General features: G+C 34.5%; 1 protein-coding gene across 1 annotated transcript in view; it reads right to left on the bottom strand.

The window, feature by feature from the left end:
* Positions 1-119: 119 nt before the first annotated feature.
* LOC104910488 (protein EFR3 homolog A-like) overlaps positions 120-14,077 on the bottom strand; it is a 28,149-nt gene continuing 14,191 nt past the window's right edge. The window contains exons 5-7 of the mRNA XM_010709406.3: positions 8,007-8,128; positions 4,813-4,962; positions 120-274 (exon numbers count right to left, since the gene is read on the bottom strand). Coding sequence (XP_010707708.1) covers positions 136-274; positions 4,813-4,962; positions 8,007-8,128 — 411 coding nt within the window. The 3' untranslated portion in view covers positions 120-135. The remainder of the gene's footprint in view (positions 275-4,812; positions 4,963-8,006; positions 8,129-14,077) is intronic.

Here is a 14,077-nt window from a genome sequence, read left to right as displayed (position 1 = left end):
AAAAAAAAAAGAGAAATGTTCTGAAGAAGTTTTAATAACTGAGCCAAATCCTAAATGCTGAAAAGAAGGAAAGAATTGAATGTAAAGATGAAATAAAAAAATCTCTTAAGGTAAGATCTTCCACAAGTTTCCAACTTACGCAAAAACAGGTCTGACAGCATTATTCATATTTCCGTAAGTTGCTCTTCCTAACAGTTCTCTGAAACAGTTCTCAGCCAGCAAAGCAGGATTTTCCTCTTTCTCTCCTCCTGTAGGAGAGGATGGAGGGCCAGTTCTGTTGAAATAAGACAAAATAACATTCAAGTTACTACTGAATAACATTTACCTTCTATAGTGTGTATGCAATTGGTGTTACAATATTATTACAACACTTGTTCACTGTCAGTCTGCTGATCCAGGTAAGAATTGTATATCAAATATACATCAAAACAGAACTCTAAAGAATCAAATATTTTATCTAATATGAGAACTACATAGATCATTCATATATTTACTCAGCACTGTGCATTGTAATAGTAAATACATATGAAGATAAAAATAAATGTCTAGGAATACTGATATGACTTGTTCCCCACTGAATTTGATCAACTATTGCCTCCTACCAAAACTGGAACAGAGGTCATGAAATCATAAGGAGTTGTGCAGAACCTTAGTTATTTTGTTCAGACTAATGATCTCATTCACCTAGCCACTACTGAATCCATACTGTGGGTGTTAATAAAACTCTAATATTTCTGCAGAAACAGATGGCTAGCAAGTTATTAAAAAAAAAATACATTTCAAACTAATTAGAAAATTGTCACCCACACAGTTATCTCTAACCAGATAATGTAGAAGTAAGGGGACAATCAATTAGAAGGTGATTAATGACCACAGTGAACAGTGCTGGATCTCCATTCCCCAGTGCTGGCTGAGGGCTGCAGGGCCCCTGTGGGCAGAGGCCAGGGCTGCCCCATGCCAGACACAGCTCGTTCCAGCATTATAATATACTAATATTATTAATGCTACGTTTATTTCGATTACAGTAATGTATTATTGATAGCAAAGAATGATAAAAAAAATCCTGACATTATGGGAGAGAAAGAAAAGCTATGAGTGGGAAGAGCTCCCCAAACCACATCTGCCATTTCTTCAGTCACTGCAGTATCTCCCGATAAATTAAAATCAGCAAATATCAACAGTATTTTACATGTTAATTTTAAGTTATGATTCAATGAATACTGCAGTGCAAAAGTGTGAATGTTTTGTATTATTAACAGGTTTTTTGAAGTTCAAATACTGTCATTTGCAATTACTTCTTTTCTCTTTGTGACTGGGAATCAGGTTGACTGTTTATATCAATGTGGTACAGGGACAGTAAAAATACTAAATTGAAGAGAGAATTACATACACAAGAAGCAAAACCAGGGAAACCATGCCCTATTTTGGACAAACTAAAAGCAGTCAGGGCCCAAATTCTTCTCTGAAGCCTATCCTCACGCTGCAAAAGCTGAAGTCCTGGCACCATACAAAAACTGAACACTGGCACCACAAGCAGTGAACGGTTGAACCTTTTCGGAAGAGCATCTCATCTGCCACATTCCATTTTTGATGCATGCTTTTAATTATTTTTATTTTTGTTTCTTGTCTCTTTGCCCACCCAACTGCCCTTTTCAAAACACAGAACTTGAACTACTTCAACAAATTAAAGGCAATTGAAAGCTATTCTGAGTTCAAGCACTTCACACATCACACCATTAAGAAGTTAATGACATTTCATTCAAATTAAGCAGTTGAGAAAAGAGATTTAGAAAAAAGAAAACAATTCCCACTAAGGTGCAGTATTACTTCTCAAGAAATACTGTAACTATAGGTAGAAAGTGTTTGTTCGTTTTTTGCATTCTCCACAAAACACGTTAAAAACAGAAGTGAGAATTTATTCACCCACATTAAAAATTATGCATCTATGCAGTAGGAGATTTAAGAGTGCAGAAATTAATATGCTAAATTCTTTATAGTTCTGCCTTGCAGTGCAAGCTTGTATATTAAATGTTTAAAACAACATTCATTAAGCATTAGGTATCAACGTATGTAGTGTTAAATCTTCAGTATCGTAAAATCATCACAGCTTTACAGCACTGAAAGAGGTTGAAAACAGAGATGCCACAAGTCAAATGAGCTCATAGTATCTGTGTACTCTACAGATACTCTAATGGGAATTTTTTTTTAGTATTTCAATATTACTGAGATTTAAAAGACATGATATTAGCTTCTGTTAACATCAGATTTTCAAAAAGCCGTAAGTGTTGCTAGCTTGTTGGATTTTAATAGTAACGAAGTCCCATGCACCCTGTTAGATAACTAATGAGAAGTAGTTTTATAAAAGCACAACGACTTGAATACCAGCAACCTGCAGCTTTATCCAGCTGCTGAGCATCTTGATTTCCTCTTTTTTTTTTTTCTTTTTAATTTTCTACTCTGGTTTAGTCATACAGTCATCCTCCTCAGAGCAAAGATACAAATGAGTAAGTAGGAGAATCATTCCTATTAATATTTTGACACAGACTTACTAGAAAATAGTATTACAGAGAGTGGGATGGGGTAAGAGAACAAGGTGAAGAACACACACTCTTGATGTACCCGGAAGAATTCTACTCAAAACACAATAAAAATAAGTTATAAACTGAGAAGCACTGCTTGGATTCTTGCTTAGAAGAGATTACAGGAAGAAACTGCAGAAATCATACGAACATTATGGATATATTCAAACTTAAGTCTCCAAGAAGTATTAGTACCTATTTGCCTTAAATAAGGTTGACACTTCCAATTTTACAATTATCTTGAATGATAATTTACAAAACAACTGAAAATAACCTTTAAATTTTCTATTTGATACATACCTTCCCCACTCGTTCTGAATCTTCTAGAAAATCTTTAAAGGGAGGGAAGAATCTCTTGGGTTTATAATATACTGAAAGTATGCACAGTAATTGTAGAGTAGTATAACTTTAAAAAAAACATTAGTTTTTATACGTTATGCAGGCACATTTATTTGAGTCACCTACTCAGACACATGGAAGAAATCAGCCACAATTACAATTATTTAAAAAAAAAAAAAAAAAAAAATTGTGTATATTTTCAATCCTCAACTCCAAAAACTATATCTTCTGATTTCTATTCAGGAGTTAAGCAAACAAAATAACAAACAAAAGTTATGCTACTCTAAGGTAAAGCTTAACATATGTTTGCCTCAAGTTTGCCACAATTATTTTCTATGGACTTCAGATAGAGGTATTTTCTAGAATTTCTGCTTTCTTACAATGCTTTCATTCCATCTGCCAAAACAGTATGTTTCTGACTCCTACTCTTCAAGCAGCTTCTATTTGTTCTCCACAAAATACGAAGTTACATATAAAACAAAATAGGACATTCTCTAACATCATTTAAGGCCAGAAGATCAACAATTTATAAATATTGTTTTCAGCTTTCCTGTCATACGTGCATCATAAGGCCCCTATTTGCCACATGGAAATTCATGAGTCTTTTCTTCTACTGAATATGCATTATAGGAAAAGGTTCGAAGATGCCAGTTCAGATATTTAATTAACAGTTGCTTCATGACAGATTTGTTTTTCTTCCACCAACGCTGCATTGCTCAACAAATGATAAAAAATGAGTCCTGTAGCACATATAAACTGATCTGCTTTATGCGGCCGATCCAAATCCTACTTCAGTCAGTAGTTAACTTGGCTGCATAAAGGTAAATATATGCTTGGGGGCACTGTAAGGGGTAGTTAAGGAAAGAACATTTAGAAACCCTGTGAGAGCAAGCAAAGGCTAAAACGTTCTCAAAAGCAGGTTCAGAAACCTTTGGCTCTCATTCAGATGTCTCCTCAGATTTAAAATCCAACTGGATATTTCTGTGTGTACTTGGTGAGCTGCTAGTGATATGCAGTAAATACATAAAGCATGCATAGACAGACAACAAATAATTTCAGCCATTTAGTTTGAAAATTTACTTAATAGAAGAGCCAGATACTAATAGTTAGGATTAAAAGAAGTAAAGTTGAGGTATGAAAAGAAAAAAGAAAAAACTGAACAATTGTGAAAGCTGAGTGTCACACAAAAACAAAAAAAGCATGTTGTCATTGGATGCCTGCTGAGCCTACCAGGCAAGTTTCGAAGCAGCTAGGGCTGCATGTGATGCAAACATTTAAGCTTTTTCACATAGCTGAAGTAGGTTTTCATAAACGTAAGTTTCACAGTGCTATCAATAACCATTTTCTACACCTGCATAGTGTTAAGACATGAATATATACATGGACCAAAAAAAATGACATTTCTATTATAAGGTAAATGGCATATTCTCAACATTAGTAATAGCATAGATCTTTTCTGAATGCCAAATTGGCAGGTAAATACACCCAGTAGCTATTAAGGGCAAAAAGAGTAGAAATCTTCCCTCTTTTCTTTAAGAACTGCAGCAGACAGGACAGGGAATTGCTCCGATGACTAAGCAGGAATTGAACCCTCAACTTTTAACAAATATAACTAGTGAAATCTGAGTTACCTACCTTACTTGTGCTTAGTAATCACTGCATCTGACATATTACAAAAACAGAATTAGAATTAAGGAGTAAACATGGATATACAACTTCTTGAACAGTGAACAAGTGAAATGCAGGTGGTTGAAAAGACAAAAATATTAGCAGAAGGTAGGTAAAGTGTTCTGTTTCAAGAACACTTAGCTAATAAACTACTGATTTTCACCAGCAAGAAAAAGATCAGTATCATAAAAAACTAAAACTTACTAGTGATCAGGAATAAAAATACCTGTCAACATCCTCTATCTTCTGCATATTAAACAGTAATGATGGTACTATCTTATCCATGTGCTGAGGTTCCCATATAGTTGCTCGAAGTTCATCATTAACTGCTTTACGAACCACTCCCTGAATACCTCTAATTCCAGCAATTCGGATCCTAAGGAAAGAAGAAATAGAATTGTGAAACAGGAAAAACACAGCACTTTGCAGCATGGCTGTCTATGTATTATGCAGCAGCAACTGTGTAGTGTGGAATTTCATTGGGTTCTCAAAAACAGTAATTTGGAAATTACTTGGTAAAACCTTGATAAACTCTGCGGAGTTTAGTATCCATCAGTTGCAAACTTAACCTACTCCACTGTAGAAAAAAACATGTGAAACTAGCACAGCTCAGCTGGTGCAACAGCTACCACAATAACACAATTAAGTCTTTAAAAACTGTAGTTAAGGCTGTGGATTAACAGTAAGTCTTTCAAGATTTGTGGAAGATGTACAACATGGAAAGCACACAAAAGATACTTCCATCAAATTAAGCCTGACACACCAAAGGAGCCACTGCTTTTGTTCTAAAACTCTTTTAGCTAAATTAATTGTGGCTGATAAACAACAAAAGAAAATTTAATACCAGTTTTAGAAAAGACTTAGTCAAGCTGTTAGATACTTTCTTATTTTTAACAAAAAGAAGAACATATGCAATGAAATGTACAGCAACTCAGTGCTGTTTTATTTTCCAGATACCAAGTTATAAATACTTAATGATGCAAGCCTCTCTTTTAAAACTATTTCTGAACAAAGCTACATGCATTCAAACAGGATCCAACAGCAGTTATCTAGTCATTCTAGACTTGTAAATACAACTTTAGTAACGTTTGTATATAAATCTGAGAAGGAGAGGGATACACAAACAACAATCAAAGCATTTCCTGATCCTCTAGTACAACTACAGTGCAGTTTTCAGATATTAAGTTTTCAATATTAAGAATCTAAGATTGCAATTTAAGACAGAGAATTTCCAAAATCCCATCACTGAAAGATTTTTCACAGGTAACTGCTGTCACCTACAAATAACTTGGATATGAATTTAGTGTTTAAAATGAAGCAACACTTTTTCTCAGAATTTCTGATTTTTAACTATTAGTTCTTCATGAAAAAATTTGCTGATTGGCTTTTCTGTAGAGTTCCTGCTGAAAGGGAAATGTCAGTTATGAGTTGAGATTTGCTCTCAAGCTCAGAAATCTGCATTATTTGACCATAAATGTAGATTTAATTCAAACTCCCATTCACATTCAAGTCAGTAAGTTCAGCGGAACCTCAAGCTACACAGGCAAACTGCAGCTACACATGTCCATTTTAGGATAAGCTGAATTATGCTCTAGGCTCTATCAAATGCACTAGCTACTTGTGATATCTGCATTTAGAATTGTTATCTGGAATCAAGGGTCATCTGTTATCGCTGTACTTACAGCAAATTTGATATGACAGCTCCAAGAATGATTTTTTTTTCTCAAAATAAGAGGACTTGTTTTAAATTTCTATTTCAAAAGAAATGCATTCAAACTGTCCACAAAGATGTGAAGAAGTCAGAGTAACCAAATCTGTAGCAATATAAGTAAAAACACTCTCACAGTTTATATATACTTCTGTATATTAGAGCATTATTAGCACTAATTTCATGTTCCCTCTATTGTATAGGAGGTCTAGAAAAAGAAGACGTAAGACTTGATGGCTTGCAGCATCAAATTTAACCCATAAAGGAAAGGCTTAATAAGGTATTAAAGCATTTAAATCAAGGGTGCGTGCAGTCTTATGTAACTAGGATGGAATTCCCCCCTAAAGGGTACAATAACATTGCAAACTGAAGCATAGGTAACAATGTAGACTGATAATGTGCAAATCTGAACACTTAACACGGTTCTTTTATTCCAATAATAAGCACTCCTTTGACATATGTTACTCTGGGGTATCCTTCTGAGCAGCAGGTAACACCTGACAAATAAATCAGAATTACACTCTCAATGCATCCTATGCTCTGGATCATTATTGAAATTACCTTTTTTAAGAGGGGAAATGAAGATAGAAGAAATACTAAAAAAAATTTTTTTTTAAATCTCAAACTGTGCTCCATATGTTAACTTGTTACAGAATGTTTTATGTTAAGTACTTTAATACTTCTTTTCATTATACTAAACCTTAAAAAAAAAAATCACAAAGAACTCATTAAAGCGTTTATGAATATAGTACTTTGTAACCATCAGCTTCAGGTAAATAAGCACACTGAAAGAAATATATTCTTATAAAGTAGTTGCATGGTACACCAGCTTCACCAGCAACACCTGCTTAAGAATCACAGAATGGTTTGTGTTGGAAGGGACCTTAGAGATTGTCTAGCTCCAACACCCCCTGCCATGTGCAGGGATGGCACCCACTCGGTCAGGTTGCTCAAAGTCACATCCAGCCTGGCCTTGAATGGGCAGGCAAGGAGCACACACAGATGTTCTGAGCAATCTGTTCCACTACTTCATCATCCTCATTGAAAGATCTGCTTGTTTATACCTAACCTAAACCTGCACTTTTCTAGTTTGAAACTCTTGTCCTTTGTCCTGTCACTACAAACTCCCTGATTAAGCATATGGATTTATCATAGTTCGCTGAATAATTTAATGCATGGAAATAAATGAGTACAACAGTGATGAAAATTATACAGTTAAATACTGACGAACGATTCACTTAAAGAAAAAACCACTAGGGGGAGCTAAAGTTAAAAACATTGTGATGCTTACATAATGTTGAAAAATTTCATACGAATTCACAAAGGCATTTCAGTTTCACACAGTATCATATGACATACATCTAATAAAATTCAATTTTAAAGAATAATTCTCAAATAAAAGACTCAAAATATGCTTTTCTGTTCATGTAAGTAGCCCCACTGATTTCTCAAACGAGTTATGCAACTTGCACACATTTAAAGTAGTAAGTGCTGACCTTCTGGAGACAATCCATGCAATTCAGCAGTCATCAATAAGTTAAAATTTTACCCGAATATTCTATGAATTCAATTTAAGATTTTCAATATCTGGTACTACTTAAGAAGTCAATTTCATTTTTTTTTTTTTTACCAATGGAATGAATGATTCCACTAAATACAATAATAAAAACTTTACAGACAATTCTTTACAATACATAAGGAATGGCACTTACTCCGTTTGTGTTTCTGGATCATGGTCACATGAATGACACATGGCACTGAACCGAGACACAAAGAAGTCATAGCGTCTGTGATACGAAGGTGTGTCTTCCTCAATGTTGGCAAATTTGACAAACTGGAAAATGAAATATATTAAAAGTAGTTTTTGATACCAAGCAATACTAAGCTTCATTTAAGAAAAATATGAAACAGTGCATTAAAGTAGAATCCAGATTTTTAAATACTATCAAAATGTTTAAACATCTAACTTCGTAGAAGAAAAGCAAACTGAGAGGTTTTCTTTTTAAAGAGTTTCCACCAGAACTTCATTTAGACTATTTAGATCATTACTAAATGATGAAACTGAATCAAATTACATATTACGCAACATGGAAACATCTCAGTAGCAAATGTCTTTAAGTCATGCAATCCAAGAAATCCCATGGTAGACTGCCACTGACTGGCAAAGCAGCAACTGAATTTAAAGGAAACAAATCTGAAGGAATTCTGTCAATTCTGCTTATTTTTACAAAAGGTAAAAAAAAAGAAAAAGAAGGAGCGGAGCAGTCATGGAACTGTAACCCAGTCAACCTAAGCACCATTCATCTAAAGCTTCACTCACACAAAGGACACAAAAAATACTCAGATTTGCAAAATCTACAAAGTAACAAAGGGATCAAAGTAACAAAGTAAAAATCAACGCAGATTAGTCAACTAGAAATCAGATCAACTCAGCCTAAATTATTCCTATGACAAGGAAACAGATTTTGTGAATCCAGATGAAGCAACATTGTCAGATCTTAACTTCAGTGATGTTGACAAAGAAAACCACCATCAATCTCAGAGAAGCTAGAAAAAAGATGTCGAAAGAACACTTTCCATATGACAGATGCAAAGAGGTTTAAAAAATACCGACACTTGTAAATCATCAAACTGCAGTATGGTACTGAGTGAGTTTCTGAAGGGGCCTTTCTAGAATTAGGCAGTATTTCAGTTTTACTACAGGCTTAGATAATAGAGTGCTATGTTATGGCCAAACTGGAACTGGAACCTGAACAAAAGACACAATTTAGGAATGAGAAAGGCAAAATACCATTTTAAGGCAGCTGTGCAAATACACGTCAGACACAGCTGAATGCAGATAAGAAACTGAGGGTTGCATTCAACAAAATTTGATGCTTTTATACTGTCATGATAAAGAAAACAATGTATATGTATTATTTGTGAGATCTATGAAGAAAGTTTTGCCATCCAATTGGCATTAATAAACCCACAGATGAAGTAACGCATCCATTTTAAGCATCACTGCTGAAGATACTGATTAAGTGATACTGTCCTTCAATTATTCTACAGATGAACAAGTTGTATGTAAAAAAAAAAAACAAGTTAAAAAGACTGAAAGATATTAAATTATCTATTCTAGAGCTGCCAAAAAAGATACTAGTCTTCCAGTATACAGAAGAGACAGCTGTGAAAAGAAAAGCAATAGTAGGTTTTATTTGTTCAGTGGTAGTAAGAAAAGCAATAGCGAGCTTACAGTGCAGCAAAAGCTGCTTGAGCTAAACATTAAATAAACCACCTAAGTGAACAGACTGCCTGAAGGCACTGTGAATTCTTTACCACTGAAAATTTTAGACTGGACTACACAGAGATGAAAAAAAGGGCAAGGAAAAGTTGTCAGGTCTAACACAGTGCTCATGCTGCCTCATGAAGCAGAGTGATGTCATATTAAGATAACTTCACTTTTTCCTCTGCAATGCATTCTTACCAACTGCTAAACAAAAGTCGAGACATTTATTGTGCATCTACAGTTGAGAATTCAGTCCTTGAACAGCAACCATACTGTTTTCAATATGGTGAGGTATAAAAACCATCTTTTCCCTCCCAATGGACACTGGAAAATGCTTTACTGTCTTATTTATTTCTCACGAGTTTGTTTCACAGATTTTAATTACAAAACAAGTACACATTCTGAAGGTTTTTTTGTTTTTAAAGAAAAAAACTAATTAATCTTCAAGTTCAGTGGGGAAAAAAAAAAAAGAAGTAATACAATCTTAAGTGTTTTTCTAAACATTCAAGCATTTAGGTTTACAAATGATTCACACAGCAAACTTCCATAAATATATAATACAATAATATTATAATATATATATAATAATATATATAATATATAATAATATATATAATATATAATAATATATATAATATATAATAATATACTACAGATGTGGTCATGAGATTATTAACTTTTTAACTTTTCTAGCAACCATCAGCAGCAACCATCTAAAATATGTGAGGACTTCTTTGATTAACAGAATCTTGCAACATGAAGATTTCAAATACTATAACAAAATTTGCTAGGAGGAAGATCTCCTCTTGTACTAAGAAATTCTTTTATCAGAATAAATGAAGAATTGAGACCAACGTCAGCAACTCTCTGCACATTTCTCCTAAACCACAATGTAGTTTTGCAGCAGGGATGCAAGTACTTGGCCTCTCAAAATGATGCTCACAGTTAAATATCCAGAAAGAGAGAATGATTCCCTTCAATATATAATAATTTCTTCCACCAAACATAAAGCACTTCCAAGTGATATTGAGGCTTAGTATTCAGATGACTAAATGTTTAGGTCACAGGAAATCTAACTGTCACGTGACTGTTCTGAGTTGCACTGTCATGAACAAGTTTCCACAGTACACATCAGTCTATACTTCCTACTTGATTGGAAGTGATGTTCTTACGATGTTATAGCTGTTAAACTTATAAACATCTGACTCCTAAGCATCTGAGATATTTTCAAGCATAACACAAACACAAAAACTGTTTAACTTTAAAAAGGCAATTGTTTAAATGAAATTTCAAGCAGTTGCCTAGGATATATTTAAAGTAGTTTTTTTATTTTGTTTTAATATATATAGATGTAAACATGTCTGTCAATCATAGTAAATGCCTGCAATAATATACTGATATTTTATGGAAGCTTTGCCAGTACAAACATTACACAATACAGAAGGTACAAAGAGGCATACTTACCTTGCTAGTATCTATTTACATTAATTTTGAAATCAATAAAATTGAAGCAGCATAAAACCTTATAAATCTACTACTAAGGCAGGACCATGTTTTTCAGAAAATGCTTAACCAGGATTAAGTCAAGAAAGTTGAATCATATTACCAGGGAGAAACAGATTGTGCAAGTCCTATGAGTAAATCATGCAACTTCTGAAATTAAACTCCCAAAGACATAGTTACTTATGTATAATTATGCTATCTTATCACTCTGAGATAGCCAATACTTTGTATCTGTAGAAAAATTAGACGTAGGGGCAGAAGTTTTGATACCCTCTGGATGTCTTTAAAGAAGGTCTGTTTTTTTTTTGCAGCAGTTCAAGAAAAATCAACATGTATTATATTTAAATCTGAGTTACATTAAAGTGACTATCTGTAAAATGTGTAGGCTGGATCTGAGCAGTATTTTCTGATATTTGAGCTTCCAACTTCTATCTTTGATAGCCTGAATTTTTCTCACATTTCATTTGAAGGGGGGGATGATGATACAGATAATTATAGAAAAAGCTACTATACTATGAGGAAACTATCACATAGGAATAACAGGAAGTATGTGAACATATATGGGCACTTCAGTAAGCAACTACAAAAAGAACAAATATTTTAAGGTTCAAACACCAGATTCATACAGCCACAGAATTCCAGAATGGTTGAGAACAGCAGAGACCTCTGAGTCCATCTAGTCCCTCTTGAAGCAGAGACACCCAGAGCACAGGGCCCAAGGCCATGTCCAGCTGCCTTTTGGACAACTCCAAGGAGGATGAGAAGGAGACTCCACAGCCTCTCTGGGAAAACTGTGCCAGTGTTCAGCTACCTGCACAACACAGAAATGTTTCTTGGTGTTCAGAAGGAACCTCCTGTGCTCCAGTTTGTGTGCAGCACTGGGTACCATTAACTTCATAAATGCAGTACTAAAATGACAATTAACAATGACAAGGAAAAGTTTTCTCAGTAACAGAAATTAGTGATTTAGAAATTAGCAGGTTGTCACCCACTAGATCAGGTTGCTCAGGTCCCCATGCAACCTGGCCTTAAATGTCTCCAGGGATTGGGTATCCACAGCTCCTCTGGGCATCTTGTGCCAGAGTCTCACCATTCTAAGTAAAAAATTTCTTCAACCCTCTTTACACAAAATCACAGAATGAAAGTTGGAAAAGACCTCCAAGATCATCCAGTCTGACTGTCCACCTATCACCAAATATTTCCCCCCTAAATCGTGTCCCTTCATACAACATCTAAATGTTTCTTGAACACCTCCAGGTGACTCAACCATCGTCCTGGGCAGCCCAGTCCAGCATCTGAACACCCTTTCTGAGAAGAATTTTTTCCCCAATATCCAACCTGAACCTCCCCTGGTGCAACTTGAGGCTGCTCCCTTTAGTCCTATCGATAGTTACATGGGAGAAGAGGCCAACTCCCACCTTGCCACAGCCTTCTTCCAGGGAGTTTGGAGATGCTTATTCCTGGTTAAGAAGAGCAGGTAAAATGAATTAACTCTAATAGTATAACAACTATGGATCTAACAACACATTTAATTATTTGTACAAAGGGAGATACAGATATTCTACATAATTTTTAACCCAATTTACAGAATTTCAGTAACAAGAGAGAAATTAAGCACTTCAGTAAATTTCCAAATAATAAACTTACAGCAATCAGCTTTCAGATTCTATATTACTTAAGAAAAACTGAGACTTCCTTTGCTTATCACATTTTTTTCAGTTTCCATACCAGCATATGCTGTCTTAGCACATGGTTAATAAAAATATCTACCATGATAGAAACAGACTTTCTGTAGTTTACAGATACTGCTGATTTGAAACTTCTTCTACTTGAAAAATGAAAAAATAATACAGTTCAACACTATAGTTCACTATTCAATTCCATCTGTTGTCAAATATCTCTGTAAGGAGGTTTACAATTATGTTATTAAAATTTTCTAGTAAGAACTAAACATAGTTTACAAATGCAATGTAAAAAATTAGAAAATAATTCACTAACTTGAAGAGCAGGCACAAGAAATACGTAAATAAAAAAAATCAAAACAATTATTTTTCCAGAACAGTAATCTTCAGCTTTGATTTTTAAATGTAAATGAATAATAACAATTAAAAAAAAAATAGTTTTAAAAGTCAAAAAGCTGTGCGGTTTTTTGGTAAGACATAGAATCCCTGAAGTTGGAAGGGATCTCTAAGATCATCTAGTCCAACCATCAATCCATCACCATCATGCCCCTAAACCACGTCCCCATAACTCATCAGGGAAGTACATACAGAGTCCTGGTGTGATGAGCAGTGTTTCACACGTGGGACTGGGAAAGACAGCTAAGGATCCCTCCATGGAGCACCAAATAGAAAAATTTCTGCCTCCAACAGCCTACGATTTACAAGTTAAGGAAAAACCTTGAAGGCACCATCAGCAGCTTTCAGGTCTTTCCAAGACTTCAAACTTCAAGAAGTCATTCAGTAAATAAGTCTGGTTTTTTTGTTTGTTTGTTTTTAATTTGAAGCAAAGTCTGTTTGGGAGGCTGAGAAAAAACATCTAACAATTAAGACAGCTGAATCTTACTCGAAAGTCCTAACTGCCTTTGTATTTCTGTGAATCTTTGGAAGTCAGAATGGAAAATAATCATCATATTCTTACAAAGATAGAGAATATGATTGTGATTATAAGCAGAAGCTAGTATGAAAATCATTTTCAACAGCAACAACAACAACAAAAAAAAACCAGAAGTTTTCCCAAATACTGCCTTTTCCCCAATTTATGTTTTACTCATAGCTATTCCAGGCACTATCAGTTTCCTCTTCGAAGTGGTACAATAGAATAATTGAAGCACATAAAAGATAATTCAGTTATACTTCACCATCTATATTTTATTTGGGAGGGAAAAAAAAGCTGTAAAAGGATAAATGGGATGATAAACCTTCTCCATGCCTGACATCAAATTTGTTTAAGATCACAGTAGGCCAATGTCCTCAGTAAAAGACAATTTCATTGCCAATATACAGTTTTCTC

The sequence above is a fragment of the Meleagris gallopavo genome, chromosome 3, assembly GCF_000146605.3.
Source record: "Meleagris gallopavo isolate NT-WF06-2002-E0010 breed Aviagen turkey brand Nicholas breeding stock chromosome 3, Turkey_5.1, whole genome shotgun sequence".
Taxonomy (NCBI): domain Eukaryota; kingdom Metazoa; phylum Chordata; class Aves; order Galliformes; family Phasianidae; genus Meleagris; species Meleagris gallopavo.
This window is presented reverse-complemented; position numbering and strand designations above follow the sequence as displayed.